The sequence below is a fragment of the Equus quagga genome, chromosome 5 (genome assembly GCF_021613505.1).
Source record: "Equus quagga isolate Etosha38 chromosome 5, UCLA_HA_Equagga_1.0, whole genome shotgun sequence".
Lineage (NCBI taxonomy): Eukaryota > Metazoa > Chordata > Mammalia > Perissodactyla > Equidae > Equus > Equus quagga.
Window position 1 is genome coordinate 28,221,425 of NC_060271.1, and position 23,708 is coordinate 28,245,132.

The following is a 23,708-nucleotide window of genomic DNA, read 5'->3' on the forward strand; positions in this document are numbered from 1 at the left end:
TGTGCTGGGGGTGGGGATGGCAATTAGAGAAGGCCTCCTGAAGACCCAGACCTTGAAGGATGACAGAAAGAGCCTGATAGGGCTGGCCCCGTGGCCGAGTGGTTAAGTTCGCGCGCTCCGCTGCAGGCGGCCCAGTGTTTCGTTGGTTCGAATCCTGGGCGCGGACATGGCACTGCTCATCAAACCACGCTGAGGCGGCGTCCCACATGCCACAACTAGAAGAACCCACAACGAAGAATACACAACTATGTACCGGGGGGCTTTGGGAGAAAAAGGAAAAAATAAAATCTTTAAAAAAAAAAAAAAAGAAAGAGCCTGATAGATTGAGAGATCCCCCAGAGGCAGAGACCAGTCTCTTTCATCTCTGTGTTCCCTAAACCTGGCATGTGACTGGCAATGATTGCTTGTTTGTTAATTGAACATATAGACCAATGGCCAGCAAGGGACTGCCTGATGGTGGAAGTGATGGTGCCCAGCCAGGGAGAGACCACCCTTCCCACATTCCTGCACCTCGACTTCCTCCCCATCCCTCCTCCCATTTTTCTGGGAGAAAAGCATTCTTAGCTGCATCCCACCATTCTCTGCCATCCCACAATCACACTGGGCCACACCTGAGCACACACACAGGCATTTACACATATCCCTGATCATACACAGAAACACTCACGCCTGGGTAATGTGTCCCAGTTGTTGATTCCAAAATTGCTGTCACTGTGTTCCTTGCCTACAATCTCACACACACACACACACACACACACACACATCTGTGCTTACACACTCTCCCTGTTTCCCCACCATATTCCAACACACATACTTCTCCACCAAACAGCCCTCCCACACACATCTCTTCCTCCCCAGACAAGAGGAATCTTCCTGGTCCTTGGTTTAAGGCTGAAGAAGTAACAGTGGTGGGAGGAGGGACTGAAAGCCAGGGTGAGGGGGGTCAGGGATCCCTGCTAGTTGGAAAGGCTGGAACCGTGACAGAGGAAGCTACTCAGTTTTTCTAAAACCTGGGTGTGGGTGGGAGGCTGACACCCCGCCCCCTCTAGTGTGGCCTGAGGGCTGATTCCTCTGAAAAGCAGTTTCCTAAGGGAAGGGTCTCCTGCTGCTCCCCATTGTCCAGCATCCCCATCCCCAGTGCCCAGCCCCTGAGGATGGCAAAGACATGGTGACCGGGTCTGCAGTGGCTCTCGCGACAACATTCTGAGGTAAACTGACTGAGAACTTGGGTAAGGCCTGTCCCCATCTGGTCCTCAGTTTTCCCAGCTGCAAAAGCATGGGGGGGGGGGGGGGGGGGGGGCCCTTCAGCGATAGAGAAAAGCTCGTCTTAACCTCAAATGCAATGATTCTAAAAGAGCAGGTGCTTCTGGGGGTGAAGAACCTGCCCCTTTGTTGGGGGCCTTCGGGCAGGCCGTGCTGGCGGTTTAGATCTGGGGGGTGGAGCTGGGGTGCAGGGAGAGGGCTGGGAGAGCCGACCCCCGGTAACCCGGGGCAGGCGGGAAGTGGGGGCGGGCGGGCCTGGGATCTGAGGGCCCCTCCCCGCTGCGGGCAGCTGGCTTGGGGCTGGGGCGTGACTGCGAGTTCTCCCCGCCGCCGCCGCCACTGCCGCCGCGGCTGCAATAAGAGAAGTCCGAGGCGGCTTCCTCCTCCCTGCCCAGAGGGGGCGGCGGTCAGAGGCGGGCAGCACCCCAGTTCCCCGAACCCCCACGTCGGCACTCGTGGCTGCTGGGAGCCCGGGCTGGCTGGCGCCGGGGTCCTTCAGAGGCGGCCTCCCCTGGGACCAGGTAGGCGGCCGTCAGGTGGGGCTGGAGGAGCCGCGCGGTGCCCCGCCCCCGGCCCGCCCGCGGCCCCGGGGGAGCGCTGGGGCGAGGGCGGGGGGAGTCAGCCTGAGCTTGGTGGGGGGAGAGGGTAGCTGAGGGAGTCGAGGGCCAAAGGGGCCTCACTCCAAAAAGGACCTTAGGAGGAAAACTGAGGAGACCTGGATAGTGAGACTGATAAAATTTAGGGAGGGGGCTGAGGGAACATAGGAAAGCAGACTAAAGGGACCCCCAATAAAGGTCTGGTGGGGAAAACGAAGGGAAACCTGTAGACCAAGATTGATAGAATTTGGGAAGGGGGCTGAGTTGGGGGAGAAGGACTAAGGGGACTCCCAAAAGGGGTTGGAGAGGAAATTGAGGGGAGCTTGAAAGTGAGGATTTGGGGAGAAACTGAGGGTCTGGAAGAGGGGGACTAAGTTGGGAGACTGGGAGGACCAGGTGAAGGAGCTTGCCCGAAAGGGGTCAAGGAGAACCACTTCTGGAGGATGCAGGATGTGGGGCGCAATTCCGGCGGTCCAGGAAGTCCCCTATCCCGAATCGCCAGAGTCGGAGGTGAAGCCTGTAGCCGGGATGCGGCCCCCCAAACCATCCCGCCCCCACGCTGGTGGGCGGGTCCCGGGTGGCGAGGGGACTCCTCCAAGGCGCTAGAGGCGTGGGTCCCGGCTTCCTGGGGAAGTCCCCGCCCTCAGCAGGGCTGGCCTCTCTGGGTGCCCCCTCCCCGCCCGCGGTGGCGGTCTCGGTCCACGTTCCCCTCGGGATCCGGGAATTGCTGGCCGCCCCGACGGAAATCCTGCCTTTGACCGCGATTGCCGGGAGGGGCCGTCTCCATGGCAACAAGAGGGCGGAGAGGCAGAAACCCGCGCTTGGCTGCAGTTGGGCTTATTGCCCGCGCAGCCCCTTTTGGTCCCAACTCCGCCCCCATTTTGGGTCTTTAGTCGGGGGCAGGTTGCCCCGCAGAGGAGTAAGGCGATGATGCTCAGTGTTCAGGGATCCTGGGGTGGAGGATGTGCAGTCTCAGGGACTTAGCCAGACTGCACCCTTGATTGCTCTGTGGCTTTAGGCAAGTATGGGGCTTCTCTGGGCCTCATTTTCCTCATTTGAATTATGGGGAGATATTATCTCTGCCCCTACCCAGCCCCTCTCCCCACCCCATCCCCAATCAGGAGAATCAGGGAGAAAGCAGCTTTTACCTAGTGCCCTGGAGGGGTAAAGAGTCTTCACCGACTGGGGAGCCTCTCCTTCACCTTCTCAAAAGCATGGAGGGGCACCGCAAAGCCTGACAGGGCCTCCTGGGACCAGCACATAGTTGACGTCTAATAAATAAGTAAATGTTTGTGGATATATTTAGGGCTCATCCTGGGAAAGTCAGCAGGTTTTAGATCTGTCCCCTACCCCCATGGTGCCACACCCAGTGATCCCTGAGTCTTTTGGCCTCCTTCCATCTGTGGTGGTGGCGGGAGAGCAGGGCTCTGTTTCTACCTCACAGGTGGGAAGATGGGGGTTTGGGAGTCACTGACTGACAGGGCCGGCAGTAGAGACTTGGAGTCCAGGGCATCTTGTCCCTGATGTGGTGAAGGAAGTAGCCAGAGGTGATGCCTGAGCTCCCTCCTCATCGCCACCAAATCCCACGCAGCTCTCTGGAGAGGGGAGTGGGTGAGAGAGAAGGCATGGGGTTCGCGTCATGGGCTTCAGCGCTGCCTTCTGCCCCAGAGTGGGCATGGGGCTGTGAGTGAGGGGGTGAGAGCGTTCGTGAATATGGTTTGGGCTTTGAGTGAATGAGCACGAGCGTGTGAGCATATGTGTGGGTGTTCAGGTGTTCTCCACAGCCACCTGGGGCTCATGTGGCAAAGGAAGTGGCCAGACCTTGAGAGGCTGGGTAGGGGGACCCCATAGCTGGGGAAGGAGTAGCCAGAGCCTTTTCTGCACAGAGCAGACCAGGCTGGCCTAAGGCGGGACCCGGCGAGTGTCTGGTCACACTGCGGAATCTAGACTCCTATTCTCTCAGCTCTCCCTGGACCACCCATGGCTCCCGTCGCCCAAGAATCTTGAATTCCTAAAGACCTCTGTTTTAGAGGCTGGTGGGTGAGTTTTCAGCAACAGATGAGAAACCACTTTTACATGCAAGAAGTAGAGAAAATTCAGCTGACACCCTCAGGACTGTGTGGAAGGTAAAGCTAATGTGGTAAAGATAGGCCCCCTTTCCCCCTTCCCTTCCCCACCTCTGGCCACCACACACCTGGCCCCACCAGAGAGTGGATTGGACTGGGGTATGTCTTCTTAGCCCCTGGGTGTTCAGGGGTGGGGGGTTGAAAGGCCTCAAGAAAGGACGATGCGCAATGGTCGGAGGTTCAATGAGAAGTAGGGGCTTCAGGGAAGGAGATGCGGGCTCAGCAAGGGCAGTGGAGGTCAGTGAGGAGGGCAGGGTCTCTGAGGGTGAGGGATGGAAGCTTCGGTCAGGAGAGTCAGGTCTTGGATGAGTGGAATCGGCCTGAGACTTGTGCCCTGCCCCTGGGCAGCCCAGAGCCCTGAAGAGAAGCCGGAACTCTTGCAGGATGGTGGTTTCCTGCCACTGCCCAAAGTCCCAGTTCCCTTTTGGTAAAATCCCCCAGGCGGCTGCGCCAGCTCAGCCCTCCCACCTCACCCTGGGAACTTCTCTTTCTTCTCAGCCCCCCCACTCCTCCTCCCTTGGCCTTGGAGGGGCCTTCCTCAAGGGAAAGGAGCAGAAGTGAAAGTTCACTGAGCACTTACTGTGTGCCTGGTGCTTTCAGGGGCTTGACCGCATTTGATGCTCAGAAGCAACCCCGTATGGTGGAGATTTATATTCCTATATTCTAGGCAAAGAAGCTAGCTCAGAGTGGTGAACTGACTTGCGTGACATCTTGAGCTAGTTGTAAGGCCAGGTAGAATTTGGGCCTGAATATCCAGATCCCACAGATACTTGGCAGGGGTTGCAGGGAGCAGGACGTCCAGTGTCTACATCAAAGTCCTGACCTGGCTTTGGGAAGTATGGACCTCAAGAAAGGATAGGTGGGCCTGGGCTCCTGTGTGTAGGAGTAGGGTGTGCAGGAGGCAGGTTCCCTGCCGAGTGGCCAGCTGCCATATGGCAGGAGAGGTATGTTCACTTGGCCGGGGACTAGGTAGGGAATATGACGTTCACCAGTCAGGGACAGCATGACCTCCTGCTCAGGCTGTGCGGAACACAGCCGCAGTGCCGGGAACAGAACTCTGGACCTGAATTAATAGTTCTGGCTTTGAATCCCCTGTCTGGCTGTTTAACCTCGAGCAAGCCACTTCCCCCCTATAGGCAAGAAGAGGACGGACTGATAAATGGTCCCTGGGGGCCAGTCTAGCTTTGCTACTTGTGGTTTTCAGCCTCACTTGGCCACTGCACACTGGGCAAGAGCCACATCTCTTCCAGTCTTCCCAAGAACTGCACAGAAGGTACAGATGCAAAAACTGAGGCTCAGAGGGTTTATGTCATTCATCCAAAGTTCCAGAGCTAATAATATAATATAAAGAACAGAGCTGGGAGGGCCATGCAGAGGGAGAGGTCGAAAGCAGGAGCGCCACGGTCCAGTGTTGCACCTCAGCTCTGACACCCACAAGCTGATTTTGACCCAGACGAGGCTCTGGAATCGGATTCCTGTCAAGCAGGTGTTTAAGAGGCATATTCATAAACAGGCCCGAGTCCCTACGGTGACGAGGATGCTTGTGGCTACTCTTTGAGCTGCTGCCTTTCTGGTGTTAGCAGGCAGCCAAGTTCAGCACGGAGCAAAAAGAAACGTGGATTCAGGTTTGAGGGCTATGAAAATCAGTGTTTGCCTAAGAGACCCCGAACAGGTCACTTCCCCTCTCCGGGCTGCAATGAGAACATAGAGCATGTAGCACAGGGCTTGGCACACTGTCATGCTTGTTTTGCTTCTACTAAGAAGACAAAATAGAACAGTGCTTATGGTGGTCTTTGGAGCCATATTTGTTGGGGCTGCATTTTAGCTTCCTCTTACTCATTATGTAATCTTGGGGAAGTTACTTAATGTCTCTGTGACTCAGTTTCCTTATCTGGAAAATTGGCAATCATAAAACCTACCTCTTAGGGTCACCAAATGAGATCATGTATGGGAATTGCTTGGCTCAGTGCCAGGCACTGAGTAGCTGTTTAATAAATTAGCACTTTTAAACTAATAGTTACTGCCACCCAGTTTCCTAGGAAGTCAAATCACTCTCCGAAGAATTGGTGGCACTAGCTGGGATCAGAGCTAGGTGAGGAGAAAGAGTCCTGGCGGCTAGATTCAGGCAGATGCCTGAGCAGAGAGGACACAACCTGCTCCCTCTCTCTCCTTTGCTCTCTGTCTCTTTAGTTCTCAGATCTGTCCCTGGCTCTTTCTCTTCATCTCTGCTTTTCTCTTCTTCTGTCTCTGTCTCTCTTCTTCCCATTTCTGTCTCTGTTTGTCTCTCTTTCTTTTGTTTCTTGCTGGCAGTGATGTGCTGGAGCCAGCTAGGACTGGCCCTGGGGAGCTGAGTCTGCAAATCTCTTCCCAGCCCTGCGTTCAGAAAGTCACTTCGGTAACTTGAAGTCAGCCATGGTGGGACTATTTACACCATGGAAATCAGCAAATGCTCCAAATCAGGGCCTTTTTTTTTTTTCTTTTTTAAGAGTCAGTACACCAGCACACCACAGTGTTTCTCTTTGTCCCTATCTCTTCCTTTTCTCTCTCTGTTTTTATGTCTCTCTATTTCTCTCCATCTTTGTTGGTCTCTGCCTTTTCTTTTTCTGTCTCTCCCCATCTGGTTCACTCTTCTAACAAAACCACATGAACATGGTCACATTCAATGTGGCCCCCTCACTGCCTTGGGCTGTGCAGATGCCAGACCCTCTGCCCCACATCCCCCACCCTATCAGCACACTGCTGCGCAGAGTGCCAAGCCCAGCCCAGGGGTCTGGTCCCCATCAAGGCCGGGAGTGCAAAGCCCTGAGAACTGTCTTCCGCTGCCTTCTGCCCACACTGTCAGCCCTGCCAGGGCCCTTCCTCAGGCCACAGAGCCCTCCAACTCCTTCTCAGAGGTTGACAGTTTCTGAACACCCACCCCGTTCCAGGCATGCAGAATTTGGGGCTCCCTTTAGGCTGATTTAAAAACAGTGTGGCAATATGTTCCTGGAAGCAGCAACATTGTATCTATGTGGAGACCCAAGAGGCTGTATAAGTTTGTGTCGCAGGGGAACTCTGTGTGGGTCTGTGACTTGGGGGAGGACTCTGTGTGTCTCTGTGTGTCCCTGTGGGCTTTCAGGAATGGCTGTAATTATCATGTCTGTGACAGATAATGGAGAGAAGTGTCTCTGATTCTGGAGCCCAATACCAGGATCTGTGTGACCTTGGACAAGTTTCTAAACCTCTCTGCCTCAGTTGCCTTGTCGACAATAATAATAATACTTACCTCATAGCATTGTTATGAGGATAAAATGAGGTAATATATGTAAAATGTTTAATCCAGTGGCTGGCACATAGGAAGTGCTATAAATTCTGTGTATGCTATTCTTGTGGAGAGGCTGTGTGTGCGTGGGGGTGTGTGTGTGTGTGTCTGTGTGTAGATGGGGGAGGGCCGGAGGTGTGTGTATATGGGAGTGTGGGAATCCTTGAAGATGTATGTGTCTGTGAATCCGTACAGCGGAGCTCAGAGTCACTGTGAGGTGCTGTGTGGAGCTGAGGTAATGTGTGTGTCCAAGAATATGTCAGGAGGGCTGTGTGGATCTGAGTGTAGGCCTTGTGACCGTCTGAGATGTGCACATATGTCTTCCTGTGAGAAGACCTCCATTCTCACCCTGTAACCCTTGTTTTCATCTTACCCCATCTGTCCCCTCGGTGCCGGAAATCCCTTCCCTGTGTCCTGGATACCACTCCCCACGTACCTCTATTCTGTCCTTGGCCCTAACCAGCCCTGCAACATCCTGGAGCCTTTCAGACTCAGTGGTTTCACCCCAGGGGAGGCTCCTGAGGTGAAGATCTCTGCAATGGCTTGGTGAACAGGGGCTATTTTAGGGCTGTCACCACAGCCCGCCTCACAGTTCACCACACGGGTGTTGTCCCCCTCCCCCGTACACATGGGAGAAGAGCTGCAGTGAAGGGTGAGAAGGGCTGGTGGGGCTAGAGGGCACTGATGTGACAGAGCCATCGGCTAGGCAACTAGAGTTGGTGGGTCCAGGAAGGCTTCCTGGAAGAGGTGAGTGGTGCTGGCTAGAAGGCACAGGACCCAAAGAGAAGAGGAGGAGGATATCCATAAGGGGAACTGGACTCAGGGGTCAAAAAAGGCAACGTGGGGGCCCTTGTCCCAAAGGCCCTCAAGCCCCTCTGGGGGAGATCAGGGTCCACTGGATCAGCCCCACCTCTCCGTTCCCCTCACATCTTAGGAAACTGAGCCCTGTCCCCAGCAGTTCCTCTCTGGGTGTTGCAATGGCAGAGTTTCTGGCGGGGTGTGGGGAGCCCTTGCTCAATGACCTGCCTGCCCTGTTGCTCAGAGGACACAGCTACCCGGAAAAGCTTGGCTCATTTAGAGGGCTCCCCAAGGGACCCTGGTGGCCTCGGCTTCTGACCTGGGCCTTTCCCTGATATGGGGATAGGAGCAAGCTCTGGAGGTAAGTGTTCACTTTGCTCTGCCACCAGATGTGGCCCTGGGGCTTCTGGGGTTTGCCCAGCGCAGGCTGGGAGCAGAGGCGGTGTCGGGAAGGAAGGGCTTGTTTTTAGGAGACAGTGACTAGGGGCCCATGAGTGAGCTGTGCATGGCTCGATAGAAATCCACTTGGAGAGATGGGTCTAACACAAAAATATGAGTGCCTGAGTGTACAAGTCTCTTGACCTGTACCTGAGAGGCAGCCTACGCACATATGTATGTGTGTGTACTACTATACATCAGAACTCGGACTCATATGAGAGTTCGTTTGTGTTGGTGTGTGGTGGTGTTGGCAAACACACTCATGCAAGTGTATGCTGTGAGTGTTGGTGCGTGACTGTGTGCTGGTGTGTGTTAATGTGTTGGTGTGTCAGGTGGATATGTGAATGAGAGAGTTAGTGTGGGTGGTGTGTCCTCTGTGAGGGTGGATGTGTAAGTGGGCCAGGGGTGGTGGGAAGGAAAATCAAGGCAGAAGTCATGCTGGGGCAGAGCCCAGGCCTTCTGGCTTCCTGAAGAGGGCAGGCGCTGGCAGCTGGCTTGCAGGAACATTGGCAGAGGCTTCATCTTCCATGTCCTTCTGTCTCGCCCCCAGGTCTCTGGCCCCTCCCAAGGACCATGCGGCAGCCCCGCTGACCCAGGAGTAGGGGCCTGAAGGGTGAGTTGGGGGAGTGGGGACTGAGGGCTTTCAGGGTCAGAAAACGGGGCGGGGGGGCCCTCCTGGGCCCCACAACTCCTCACAGCCCCCTCCTCCTGCAAGGGCTCTGTTGCTAGGTAACAGTTGGGGGAGCCAGAATGAAGCAGCTTGAGAGGCCAGAGGCTGGACCTGCGACAGGAAATGGCCTTGATCCCCCTCTGCAGGGATTCTCCAGGTGCAGGCACACAGCTCTCACACATTCACACATCAATACATAGAAATTCACATACACAGAGGGAGACACACATGTACGCACAGAGACATCACGTATACTTACACAGACCTGCACGCACAGATACACACACACACACATACACTCCCACACAGGGCTATGCACACAGTCATGACACACAGACACAGAGGCACCTGCTCACACAGACCTGCATGCAAGGAGATATAAACACAGAGGCACACACCTACACGCTCACACAGAAACATGTATATGCGTACACATTCACACAGACACGAATACACACAGAGCCATCACGTGCACAGAGACATGTACACACAATCATATACACACATCCACGCAGACACACACCCACAAGCAAACTCACAAATACTTAGAGACTCACAAAGGACACACACACACACACAAGCACTCTGAATGAGTCACAGAAACACAACATAGTGAAGCAATAGGAGGCAGAAATATATAAATAAACACAAGCAACATCCCAAAGCAGAAAAGCTTTCTTCTAACCCGTTGAAGATACACGTAGTTTCTCCAAACACACTAAGGCAGCCTGGAGGTAGAGTCGGTGGTGGCCCTGCCCCACCTTTATCCCTCACTAGGGAGGACCCCCAACTCCAGGCCTGAAAGGGGAAGCTGCATGCCTGTGTGAATGTGTGTGTGCGTGCACATGTGCCTGCATGTGTGCACAGGGTGGCATATCTGGCAGAGGCCCCTGAGTGAGGCATACCTCCATTCTGTAGCAGGGCACCTGGAATGGGCTGTGTGTTCTGCAAGAAGTTGGAGCCAGGGCCCAAGGAGGATGCTGGCCTGGAAGGGGACTTGAGGGGCTACGGGGCTGCGGATCGCTATGGCCCTGACCCTACTCAGGGCCGGCCTTCGTCCTCCTTTGCCCATATCCCCAACTACAACAACTTCTCCCCTCAGCCCGCCAGCTCTGCCTTCCTTGATGCGGGCACCATCAGGGGCATCTCAGGTGAGTCCAGTGGGCTGGAGGCAGGCACTGCCTGGACCCTGGGAGAACCTGAGGGAATGGGAGACATGGACTTGTCCCTAGGAGCCTCCAGTATGACGGGGGAGTCACAGCGCTGCTTTCAGCACTCAGTCTGAGGGAGTATGTACAGCCCCACCCTCGGAAGCCCCAGTCTGAGGGGGAGATGTGGCTCTGTCCCCAGTCTGAGAGAGGGACCCTGATGACAGATGCAAGTGGGAAGTCTTCTTAGTGTGGAAGGGGAGGAGTGGGTGACCTGGGGACATCCCAGGGTAAGAGGGATGGGCTTGAAGTTGTGTGTCCTGAATCCATGGGGAGCCAAGCTGTGAAGCCCGAATCAGAAATCCATTGGACTCCAAAGGCCTTTGGGAACCAGGGCACTGCAGTAGTGGGGAGACACAGCACCTGGCGGGGGAATGGGACTCTAGGGGTCTTGGAGGTCTCAGCTCCCTTGGTACCTCCTGTCCCATGCCCTGCTCTGCTGAGTAGCCCTGACTCTGCAGGCACTGGGGTGACCCTGTTCATCGCCCTGTATGACTATGAGGCCCGGACAGAGGATGACCTTACCTTCACCAAGGGCGAGAAGTTCCACATCCTGAATAACACGTAAGTGACCAGGCCACCCAGCTCAGGGCATAGCCCAGAGAGGAATCCTACCTGGTCCCTATCCTCCAGCCTAGTTGGGGACACAGATACATGACAATAACAACCCTGGGTGATTGCCACTATGTGTGTGTGTTGGGGGGGGGGGGGGACATGAGGAACTGTGGGCCCAGAAAGAACACCAAACATTGTCCCCAGGATAGTGGTGATCAGGGCAGGCTTCCTGGAGAAGGTGATTTCTAAGCTGCGACCAGAAAAAATGAATAGACATTGAAGGAAGAGGTGAGAAAAGAGGAAGAGAGAGTGAGAGAGAATGAGAATAAATGACAACTTCTGGAAACCACCAAGCCGTACAGTCTAGGTGGATCATAAAGTATGAGGTGCAGAACGGAGAGAGCAGAAGCTGGAGACACGGGTGGGAACTGATTCTGCAGGGCTTTTTAAGCCATGCTGAGGAGTCTGGATTTTATCCAGAAGGAAATATGCAGCCACTGGGGGGTTTCAGTGAGGAAATGACGTAGTGAGCTGTCCACCCAACCCCCAGCCCAGCTGAGGAGCCAGAGGAGGAAGCCAGGAGGCCCAGATATCCCCAGACATTTTCCTTCAGTGGAGAGAAGTCCTTCTTGGACAGCTGCAGTGTCTGGAAGCAGAGCAAAAGCCCTTGGGTGTGTGTGTCCAAGATGAGGGGTTGGCGAGGCCAGTCTCTATCTGATCCCCTGTGAGGCTGGGTTGCACTGACATCCCCTGTTCTGTGCCTGCAGTGAGGGTGACTGGTGGGAGGCTCGGTCCCTCAGCTCTGGACAAACTGGCTACATTCCCAGCAACTATGTGGCCCCTGTGGACTCCATCCAGGCTGAAGAGTAAGTAGGGGTGAGAGGGAGGCCGGCCCTACGGACAGGACCCTGGAGTCCAGACTCAAGGCCATCTCTTGGGCAAGTCACAGCTCCGCTCTGAGCCTGTCTCCTTATCTATAATTTTCCAAGGTCATTGTGAAGATAAAAATGTGATAATAAATCGTAGATAATACTTATCTAACACGTTGTATGTTCTGGGCACTATTCAAAGTGCTCTCTGTGTATTAAAGGAGTTAGAAACTATTATTATCCTGTTTTATGAATGAAGAAACTGAGGCACAGAGAGATTAAATATCCTGCCCAAGTTGACATGGCTAGTAAGTCGGCGGAGCTGGTATTTGAACCCAGATGGTCTGGCTGCATTTGCTAAGCATTATAGATATTGCCTCTGAGTGGTAATAACAGTGTCTGAGCTTTAAAAAATTGTGAAGTGCTAAATAAATCCACTGGGGCATTACTTAGATTTAATTCTATTAAGGAGGCAGGGAATTATCATTCATGGAGTACCAGTATATAGTTGAGATACCGTGACAGGTACTTTATCCGTCTTGGTTCATTTAATTCTCACAAAAACACCACCAATATTACTATTCTCCTCATTTTATAGATGGGGAAACTGAGGCTCATAAAAGCTTTTTTCTCTATCGCCGCACATACATACATGTATGGGAAAAGGCAAGATTGGAGAGATTGCAGAGTGGGAGTCCCCAGGATCTGGTGACTGATATGCCATTGGGCTGTGGGGAGTGGGAGAAATCAAGGGTGACCCAAAGTCTTCTTGAGGAACTGAGTGGGTGATGGTGCCATTTGCTAAAGTGGGGCACGCAGGAGCAGGTTGGGTCCTGCAGGGGACTTGTTGGGTTGTGGTTCATGGAGAGGAACCCCCAGGTGGAGATGTCAGCAGTTAGATTCGTTCGTGTTTTGTATAAGTGCCTAGCCCACGCCAAGCCATGCCGCTGAATTAGCCCAGAGGAAGGGGCACCTTTTCCTAATTGGCACTAAGTCTCCTTAGCTTGTTTGCTGTGGCTCATGCAGAGGGCACACCTGGGCAGGGATGGAAATTTGGGACTCTTCAGAGTAGAGATGATAATTAAAGCTGCATAGGAGGGTGAAGAAAGAGGAGGAGAGAGAGAAAGAGATTGGCCCTAGGACACAACTTTGGGGAAAGCTGCCCTTGAAGGAGAAGGAGCCGTTGAAAAACCAGCCCAGGCCCAGTCTGAACAGGCAGGAGGGCAGAGGAGAAGTTTCAGGAAACAGGAGAGGGAGTGTCAGAGGCTGCCACTGGATTTGGCAATGAGGGTGACCTTGGTGAAAGTTCTCTCCGTGTAAAGTGGGGGTGGAGGCCAGACAGCAGAGCCTGGGAGGGAGTAGGAGGTGAGGAAGTGGAGACCCAAGTGTGAAATGCTTTTTCAAGTGAAAGAAAGGTGAGAGATATAGCAGACTGTTGATGGCAGGATAGGGCTTAGAACAGTTTCCTTTGGGTAAGGAAGAAATGTGGGCATATATAGAGGCTGGTAGGACAGAGAGGCTGCAGATGGGGGCTGGTCAGTGGGGGAGGGGTATCCTGAGCAGAGGAGAGTGGGTGGGGTCCAGAGCTCAAGTGGGATGTGGCTTTCATCTGGGGAGGGTGGTAGGAGGCATAGAGGAGAGGAGGGGATGGTGATGCAGAAGGTGGCAGAAGGTTCGTGCTTGTGTCCACATCTTGGGGGCAGTGTCATGCAGTTCTGAGAGGTGCTCAGTGCAGTGTGGTGGTTAAGAGCAGTGTGGTGGTTAAGAAAGCAGGCCCTAAAGCAGACAACTTGGGTTCCTATTCTGTCAACACTGTTTAAGAGCCCTGTGGCCTTAGGCAAGTTGCTAAACCACTAGGTATCTCAATTTCCTCTAATGGCGTTATCTGTCTAATGGCATTAATAATAGTATGTACCTCACAGCATTTTTATAAGAATTAAATGACTACACATATGTATTAAAGCAGAGCCTGACACAAAATTAGTGCTGTTATTATTATGTTAATTATTAAGGAAGTAGCTAATGTCATGGGTGTAGGTGGGGGCAGGGCTTTGAAAAAACCTGGGGATGTGTCCTGTCTCCACACAGCTTCAACAGTTCCTCCTTCCCCAGCCTGCCTACCCTCCTGCACATTCCACTTGCCAACGCCTTCCCCAAACTGTGCCTAGTACTCAGGTGTGGATTGACAATCCCAGAGTTCACTGAGACCACCACCTCCCTTGCTTTGAAAACTATGCTCCTTTGAATTCAGCCCAAGATGGTCACAGGCCAATTTAGTGATCAAATGATATCAGAGTTTTCTATGGCACCTGTGTCCCTTCACTCCCCCATGTACTTTCACAGTTGATTTAAGGCTCCATCCAGCCCCTGGAAGAATATCCAAGAGAAAACAGGAAGGCTTGAGGCCTGAGATTGAAGTTGAGGTTTAGAACAACAACCAAATTTCAGAAAGTGGAGGAAAAGCAGCCGTCAGAGCCGGGCAGGAGCAGTTGGACAGAGGGGAAGAGAAGCAGGAATGGGTGTTGTTCTGGAGGAAAAGGTTTGAGGACGGTGTGGGGAAAGGGATCTGAGGGATTGCCACCGTGGTAGAAAAAGAAGTAGAGTGGGTGACAAAGGGTTCTAGGCGGAGCTCATCAGCCAGCCTGTAGACCGGTCACTTCCCCTCTCTGAGCCTCAAGTTCCTCCCCTGTAAAATGAGACCAAGGAGGGCCATAGTGAGATGGACTAATGCTGGTGGCACCCTGTTGAGGTCCCTGGTAACTGAACTCCTAGCCATTTTAATTCAAGAGAAACCCAGAGAATGGAGGAGAGACGCCGACCCTTTCTTGGGCACCTACCATGTGCCAGGCATTGTACACTCCCCTTCTCTGTGATCCTCACGACCAGGCTGTGAAGCAGGTGTATGAACCCCGTTTCCCGGGTGAGGAAATTGAATGTTGGCTAGTGGGGTGACTTTTCCCAGGACGCGGAGTGGGGGGTTGAACTGGGTGTACCTGACTCTTGCTGGCCCTTCCTAACAGGTGGTACTTTGGAAAGATCGGGAGGAAGGATGCGGAGAGGCAGCTGCTCTCCCCCGGCAATCCTCGGGGTGCCTTTCTCATTCGAGAGAGCGAGACCACCAAAGGTGGGGGCTGCACCAAGGCCTGGGAAGGGGCAACTGGGAAGCCTAGCCATTAGGATGGGACTAGGAGGTGTGGGGTGGGGCTTGGGTCAGGGCCAAGACTGGGACAGGGTTTAAGGAATGTGGCTGTCCAACTTCAGAGTTCCCAGCCTTTTGGGCCTCTCTGGGCTCCCAGACTGGGGGCAAGGAAGAAAGCAGGCCTGAAGGTGACCTTGCCCACAGGTGCCTACTCCCTGTCCATCCGAGATTGGGATGAGGCCAGAGGCGATCACGTGAAGCATTACAAGATCCGAAAGCTGGACACAGGTGGCTACTACATCACCACTCGGACCCAGTTCGACTCGGTGCAGGAGCTGGTACAGCACTACACTGGTGAGGGCGAGGCCTCAGGGCTGACACGTGCTTCAGATCCCTGAACCAACCTGCTGAGACTGAGGCCCAGAGAAGGGAAGGGCCTCCCAAAGCTGGAGCAGCCAAGACAGAACTAGAACTCAAGAGTCTGGGTTTCCAGCCCAGGATCCTGCTCTGTAGGGTTCCAGAGGAAACAGGCGTGAGGTTGTCCATGGCCAAATGGAGCCCACTAATGTCTGAGCTGGGTAGGAGGCCGAATAGGCCTGTCTTGGAAGATGGGCTGTGGGATTAAGGGGAAGGTGGGAAGTGATGCCCGGGTTTCTGCTTTGGTTGGTTAGGCCACGGATGAGGTCCATGGAAGGGTGAGGGCCTCATGTCCACACCTCTGTCTGGAATCCTCAACTCCATTTCCACCTGTCAGAATCCCACCTTATCCTTGGAGGCCCAGCTGGATCCCTTTGGGGAGGCCCCCAATTCTTGCAGGGATCATCTCTCCCTCTTGGTGCCACTTTTTCCCTGGCCTGTGACCTCACCTGTGGCCCAGTTCCTTATAACTGATCTTGGGGGCTGGGGTGAGATGTGTGGGGCATCCTGGCCTGACAGTGACCTCCAACTGCCCCCCCCCAGAGGTAAACGATGGACTGTGCCACCTGCTGACGGCGGCCTGCACCACCATGAGGCCGCAGACCCTGGGCCTGGCCAAGGACGCCTGGGAGATCAGCCGTAGCTCCATCGCGCTCGAGCGCCGGCTGGGCACTGGCTGCTTCGGCGACGTGTGGCTGGGTACGGAGATCCTGGGGGCAGGGGCCGGGGCTGGGGCTGGGGCGAAGGCTTGGGCGGGCGGGGAGTGGGTCCTGACGAGCCGCGACCACCCTGCAGGCACGTGGAATGGCAGCACGAAGGTGGCAGTGAAGACGCTGAAGCCAGGTACCATGTCCCCAAAGGCCTTCCTGGCGGAGGCGCAGGTCATGAAGCTGCTGCGGCATGACAAGCTGGTGCAGCTGTACGCGGTGGTGTCGGAGGAGCCCATCTACATCGTGACGGAGTTCATGTGCCACGGTGAGGGGCGGGGTCAGGAGGCGGAGTCTGGGGAGGCGGGATTTGGGGCGACGTTAAGGTGGGTGATTCTAGGGGAGGGACCTCGGTGGTGATCTCTGGTGGGGCGTGGGACCATGGGTAGAGACTGAGTGAGGGGAGGAATGAATGAAGCCATGTGGGTGCTGGGAGTGTGGCCAGGCCCGAGTTAGACAAGGAGGGATCTGGGCCTGGGGGCGGAGCCTGGGGGTCGGGGGGGTGTGGTCAGCTGGTGGGTGGGGCTTGGGCGAGCGAAGGCGGGATCTGTGATGAGGAAGGGTCTGGGGCGGAGTCTGAGTGGTGCGTGTCTAGAGGGATCGAGGAAGAGAAGAAGCGAAACATGGGCAGTCAGGGTGTCTGTGGGAGCCTGGCCTGGGCGAGATCTGTGAGGGGCTGAGGTATCTGGCAGGGTCCTGAGTAGGGGCCGATCTAGGTAGGAGGGCTGGGAGCAGGGGGCGGGGCCAAGCGAGAGAAGGCTGGCCTGGAGCTGCGGGTAGGGTCTTAGGGCTGATTTTCTGAGTTCCTCTCCCCAGGTAGCTTGCTGGAATTCCTTAAGGACCGGAAGGGTCAGGATTTGAAGCTGCCCCAGCTGGTGGACATGGCAGCCCAGGTAAACTAGGACAGCAGCCTTTATCTCTCAGATCCCCCCTCTTACTAACCTTCCACAAATCCCTGTGCCCTTAAACACCTAGCCTATCCCCGGAAGTGCAGCCCGACTCACTGGATCATCTGTGCGACCTGAGGCAGGGTACTGCCTGTCTCTGAACCTCAGTCTTCTCATCTGGAAAGTGGGTTTTTCAAATGATTTCTCACACAAGCCATGGTGTTCCCATCTCTCCATACCTTGTCCCCCCAGGTAGCTGCGGGCATGGCCTACATGGAGCGCATGAACTATATCCATCGTGACCTGAGGGCAGCCAACATCCTCGTAGGGGAGCGGCTGGTGTGCAAGATTGCTGACTTTGGGCTGGCCCGCCTCATCGAGGATGATGAGTACAACCCCCGGCAAGGTGCCCTGCCTCACCTCAACTTCCAGGAGCCCCCAGTGCACCAAGGGACTGCCATGAGGCCCCACATGGAACCCTTCCCCCTATCCCCAGACCATGTGGGATCTGTGGGATCTATGATCCCATATCATCCTGATGTAGTGGAAGAGGCAACTCTGGGTTCAAATCCCACCTCCTCCACTTACCAGCCATGTGGCTTTGGGCAAGTCAGCTAACCTCTCTAAGCTGTCTTTTCCCATCTGTAAAATGAAAATATTCAGACAACAATATGTCAACAGATATTTATCAAGCATGCACTATGTGCCAGGCACTGCTATAATTCTCAAGTGAAAGACAGTAGACTGTAATAGCCTGAACTCTGTAGCCAGCATGCCTGGGTAGGAATCCTAGCCACTTAGAAGCTGTGTGATCTGGGCAAGTTACTTAACTACTCAGGGCCTCCTTTTCCTCATCTGTACAATGGGGATAGTAATAATATCCACTTCACACAGCTTTTGTGAGAGTTAAATGAGTTAATTATGTAAATCACTTAAAACGGTGCCTGGCACGTGGTAAAGGCTATACACGTGTTAGCCGTTATTATTATGAGAATTATTACAACGTTTGTAAAGTGCCTAGCACTATACTAGATGCACAGTAAGTCCTGGCTAGATTCCAGGTCCTTTCCGTTATGCCCAGAGACCTCTGTCCTCAGGGTCCCCAATCCTAAAGACACCATTCTTTTAATACAGCTGTTTCTAGGGACTCCCTCATTAACTTTCCCTTCTCCCCCAATCTCTCCAGGGGCCAAGTTCCCCATCAAGTGGACAGCCCCGGAGGCTGCCCTCTTTGGCAGATTCACCATCAAGTCAGATGTGTGGTCCTTTGGGATCCTGCTCACTGAACTCATCAGCAAGGGCCGGGTCCCCTACCCAGGTTGGCTGGGGGATGAGGAGGTGGAGGGGTGGCTATGGGAAAGGGCTTCCTCCTGGTTGTCTCTTTGGGAGGGGCTCTGCCCCCTGACTGATGGAGCCCCACCCTCCAGGCATGAATAACCGAGAAGTGTTGGAACAGGTGGAGCACGGATACCACATGCCGTGCCCCCCCGGTTGCCCAGCGTCCCTATACGAGGCCATGGAGCAAACCTGGCGTCTGGACCCGGAAGAGAGGCCTACGTTCGAGTACCTGCAGTCCTTCCTGGAGGACTACTTCACCTCCACAGAACCCCAGTACCAGCCTGGGGATCAGACATAGCCTCTCTGGAGGTGCCCGCCAGCCCCTTCCAATCTACAGGGCGCTGGTCCCAAGGCCCCTGGCTTAGAAGCCTGGAGAGTCCTAGCATGTCAGCGCAAGCAAATTGTTCTGACACCATCTAGGGCAACTCACTCGTTTTAAAGATGGGGCAAATCGAGGCTCAGAGATCATCCTTCACCTACTCTGGCCTCAAGCACTATTTCCCCCCTTCCCACTTAGGCTCTTGCGTGCCTTTAGCCTTCCTGTCCCCCTCTCCAAAAAAAGATATGTTCAGACCATGTCTAGTTATTTATAAAACTGTATATCCTTTTCTTCACTTGTCTCCTATCCCTGCTTTCCTACCCTGTCATCCCACCCTGAGCCAGGCCCCCAGAATTCACCTCCTACTCAGTTCTCTTGTGTCTGTAAGTTACAGAGACAGGGAAAGTCTCTGCTGGATACCTTTCCTGTTGGGTGGACGCTGTAGTCTAGGGCTGGGGTCCAAGTCCAGAGCTAGGGAGAGGGTTCCTGACGGCTCCCAACCTCTCAGATCATGTGTGTGTTTGTTGATTTCATGAATAAGAAAATGAAAATATGAATCCTTGAGCCATGAGAATCCCTTCCTTGGAGGGGTGGTGGTCAGTGGGAGGGGGGGTGCTGCTTTGGCTGCTGGGATGCAGGGGAGGTGAGAAAGCACCCCAAGGCTACTAAGCACAGGGCACCCAAGGTGTGTTTTAGGACACCCAAGAGTCCTGATGCTTGTGTCCATGTGAGTTTAAGGACAAGCTGAGAGATGGATACAGAATACAGGCAACTGGAGATCAGAATGTCCCCTACATGCCTGATGTGGCTTTCAGTCTGTGTGCAGTGGGTTTGCTGGTTCTTTAGTTGACTTTAGCAGATTTACTGTTCACCACAGGCTCCACAGCAGAACCTTAGGCCTCCCTGGACAGGGGCAGGGGTGAGAGCACAGTGGGCTGGCTGCAGCTCCCCAGAACAGAAGAGAGGGGAGGGGAGAGGGTGAGTCCAGCTCGTTGGGTTTCACTTGGGGCAACTCTGCCCCCTAGGGGGCTTTTGAAGAGGTTTGGAGACAAGTTTTGTTTGTCGCAAGGACTTGGGGCTCCTACTGGTGTGTAGCGGGCAGGGACTAGGGGTTCTAAACAGCCTGCCATGCGTCTGTGCAATGAAGAGTTGGCCCACCCCCTGGATCCCCCTTGAGAGACTCTGGCAGCTGATGTGGCTCCTTGTGGAAACAAGAGGAACAGGGAATAAGGATTCCCACCTCTCCTGTCAGGAAAGTGTTGACACTGACCTACTCTGGGAATGGACGGGGAAAGATTCTGGGAGCTGGGAGTCACTGCTGAAACTGGCAAACAATTACTAGGTATTAAGTCTGCGGACGGCCATTTGCTGTGCAGAACCAAGGAACACAAACAATAAGAAGACCGTCCGTACCCGTCCTGAAGGAGTTCACGGTCAGGCTGGGAGAAATAATAGCAATAATAATAACGCATTAAGTTTCTGCTGAATACCGGATGTGTTTACATCCATCTTTTCACTTGATGCAGTCCTGAATCTGGTTCTATGATCAGCCCCCAGGTACAGAGGAGGACACTGAGGCTCAGCGGTTACATGACATACGTCATGTAACCCCTCATGTATGTGATGTAACACAGAAGTATGGGACTGAGCTGGGATTTGAACCCAGGTCTCACACCAAGGCCCGTGATTTTTCTACCAGACCTCACTGCCTCTGTGCTTAGGGAAGAGATCATATCTGCCCCAGCTGGATGTTTCGAGGATCCTCCTCCCTCTAGACATTGGGAGAAAGATTCTTTGGAACCCCCCCCCACACACACGCACACACACCAAGTTGAGTGACCTAAAGAAAAGGGGACAAGGTGGCCAATGCAGATTGAGAGCTCCCTGTCCTCAGCCCTGAACTGGGAATTGCTGAATGGGAGCAATAAGATGGAGAGAGGCCAAGTGGCTGCTTGGAGAGGTGGTCACAGGGGTAGGAGACTTAGCTCTACACGCTCAAACTCCCAGGGTCCTGGGCTTCCCAAGGGCCACAGTCTCTAGCCAACCAAACTCACAAGAACCTGATGTATAAGCCAGAGGCCCAGTGTTTCCACCAGGCATGGAGTAAGCAGATAAGAGCTCAGCTCTGGAGCTGTTAGTGCCTGGTGTAACTCTTGCCTCCACCAATCACTAGCCCTGTGAGTCTGTGCAAGTTATTGATTGATCTCTCTAAGCCTCAATTTCCTCATCTGTGAAATGGCAATAAAATGTTCAATACATGTTAGCTCTCTTTGTCATTACCATTTACAAGTTACTTACTCTATGCCAGGCATCCTACTCAAGGCATGCTGCCATTTAACCCTCATAGGACCGTGTGAGGAGAAATCTATTGTATCTCCATTATACTAATAAGGAAACTGAGGCCCAAGGAGTAAATAGGTTATAGGACGTAAGTGGCAGAGCAGGGGCTTGCCAGGTCCTCTGACTCCAGAATCAGTGCTCTTAGTCTCTGTAGTCTTTTCCTGGGACCAGAATATTCTCCTCTGCCTGATGGGGCTCTGCCTGGTACCTGGAGCCCCTTTCAGTTTAAATGAAGGCCCAGCAGGGCAGTGAGTCACCTGGAGTTGGCCAGGCCCTCACTGCTCCTCAGCAGAGACCAGAGCCACCTGAGCCTGGAATCCGTGTATCTACTGGTTCCCCATCCTTCCCTCTTGTGCAGCCGAATGAATCTCCCTTGCACCCCCTTTTCCGTGCATCCTTCTGTTCCCTTGAGATAGAGCACAATGCAATTGATTAGGCCTCGGTTTTCTTAATTTCAATCACATCCTCGCCCTGCCTCCCTGAGATTACAGGCGGGTCACCTTGATTGCGGTTTCCACTGTTCACAAAACTCTTCAGTCGTTTACAAAACCATCTCTCGCCTCATTCACTCCCCCACCTGGCTCTTCTCCTCCGTGATGCGTGGATTTTATCGGCTTAAGATTCAAAGGGCAATTTTCTTTCCAAGTTCATGGCGGGGGAGGAGGACACCTAATTGACTAATGCTGGGTGTTTCACATGTATTATCTAATTCGATCCTCACTGGGAAACAGTGCAGAAGTGTGATTATTCTCATTTTACAAAAGAGGAAACGAAGACTCTGAGAGGCCACAACACTTGCCCAAGGTCATCCAGCTGCATGGTGGAGTCAGGATTGGAACCCAGGTTTGTGTGACTTCAAAGTCTCATGTATCCCACTGTGTCATATTTCCTTATTTGATGGAGCAGCATGGGAAAGTATAAAACTAACCCAGAGTCAGGCCAGGGAGGGCATGGTGCAGATAGGGGCCTGGGATAGCCCTGGGATAGCTGAAGATTGTATTCGTAAGTCATTTATTAATTTCACACGCATTTACTGATGTCTCCTGTAGGCTGGTCCTGTCCAGGAGGCAGAATAGTAAACAATTACAACACTTAGGGGAATGGTCAGTCTAGAGGCCAAGGGAGACTTCTTGGAGGATGTGAAACAACGTCTGCCTGACGAAGCAGCCAGAGGCTGAGATCATCTCCCACTGAGGGAACAGCATGTGTAAAGGCCCAGAGGTGGCCAAGTCAGACAAGTGCAAATAATTATGTATGTAAGAGTTGAGGGTGCAGATGAGGCATAGAAGAAGAAGGTTGGAAGGTCAGAGGCAAGAGGTAGGAGGGTTGGAAAACCAAGGGGAATGACCCCTGAGTTGTGATGAAAAGTCAGAGAGAAGAAATCTGGGGGGCGCAGGACTCATTGGGTGTGAGTCTATCCTGGATCCCACTGCTCCAGTTCTGAGCTGGGTGGACCCACTATCTACTCCAGTCATTCTCCCGCAGGTACATAATCTCAGCATCCCTCACACCCTATCCTCTCATCCATTACCCTCCCCCCGCAACTCCTGGAACCACCTTCTCCTCCACCCCCTCACCCGCCCACGCCCCCACCCCCAGCCTGGATGGTCCTGCAATGATATCCATGCTCTCTCTAGTGGTCACTCTAGGTACAACATCCAAAACTACAGGAAACTTTCCTCTGGGATGGGAGGACTTAGGTCCCTTCAGAACCTTCCCATCATACACGATGGAAGATAAAGCATAGTTCCTGCTCACAGTTTAATTGTGATGAGAGTGAAGGGGACAGACACAAGCAGAAGATATGGAAGAACGGGGTGGGGGGGTCCTAACTCAGTCGGGCAGAGGGACGTCTGGAAGACTTCTCAGTGGAGGTGTTGCTTCACTGAAGACTTGCAAAAGGAGTAAAAGTTCACTTGATAAAGAAGCAAGAGGGGGCCCAGGCCGTTGGCATAGTGGTTAAGTTCATGTGCTCCACTTTGGCAGCCTGGAGTTTGTGAGTTCAGATCCTGGGTGCAGACCTACACAGCGCTCATCAGACCATGTTGTGGTAGCATCCCACATACAAAATAGAGGAAGATTGGCACAGATGTTAGCTCAGGGACAATCTTCCACACCAAAGGAAGAAAAATGAAGCAAGAGAAGGGCATCCCAGACTGGACAGAATTAAGTGAGCTTAGAGGCAGGAAATGGGACTGTGCAGGGAGTTACAATTAGGTAGGTGTGACTGGAGAGAAAAATTTGAGGGGAGTTGGTAGCTAAAGATAAAGATGGCAAGGTAGGCCTGGGTCTTGTCTGCTGTGTACTCAGGCTGGGATTCTAAGCTTTGGGCCATGAGAAGCCATTGAAGGGTTGTGAGCAGGGGAGTAACAGTCAGATTCACTTTCTAGAAGGAAACCTTCGGTGATCGAGGTGGAGAAAGGATGAGAGGGGAAGAGGCAGGAGAGGGACGCCCCTCTTGGACACAAAGAACCACACCAGGTCATACCCGTAGGAGGACACATTGCTTTGAGCAGACCTGTGAACCAGGATATATAATACACATGATGATTCCTACAGACACGGCAGTGAGATCCCAGGCTGAGCACCCAAAGACAAAGGTGTACTTATAGGCACTGGGACACATAGCTCAGGTCCATGAGCCAAAAGGAAACCGAGGACACAAATTTACCCTCAGACACAGGCTGACACGCACCCTGATGGACACAGGAATTCACACACACGCAGTGTGGCTGTC

At 53.5% G+C, this 23,708-nt stretch overlaps 1 protein-coding gene across 3 annotated transcripts; it reads left to right on the top strand.

Moving 5' to 3' along the window:
• Positions 1–1,092: 1,092 nt before the first annotated feature.
• FGR (FGR proto-oncogene, Src family tyrosine kinase) lies at positions 1,093–20,894 on the top strand. Of its 3 annotated transcripts, none has more exons than XM_046663282.1 (13): positions 1,093–1,208; positions 9,073–9,135; positions 10,111–10,343; positions 10,862–10,964; positions 11,723–11,821; positions 14,845–14,948; positions 15,168–15,317; positions 15,924–16,079; positions 16,176–16,355; positions 16,904–16,980; positions 17,227–17,380; positions 18,161–18,292; positions 18,402–20,894. In XM_046663282.1, exons 3-13 carry the CDS (start codon positions 10,124–10,126, stop codon positions 18,608–18,610), a joined length of 1,584 nt encoding a protein of 527 aa, XP_046519238.1. In that variant the 5' UTR covers positions 1,093–1,208; positions 9,073–9,135; positions 10,111–10,123; the 3' UTR covers positions 18,611–20,894. The 3 variants fall into 3 exon arrangements, with proteins under 3 accessions (XP_046519238.1, XP_046519236.1, XP_046519237.1); XM_046663280.1 differs by lacking the exon at positions 1,093–1,208 and adding an exon at positions 1,621–1,784; XM_046663281.1 differs by lacking the exon at positions 1,093–1,208 and adding an exon at positions 8,333–8,445.
• The last annotated feature ends 2,814 nt before the right edge of the window (positions 20,895–23,708 follow it).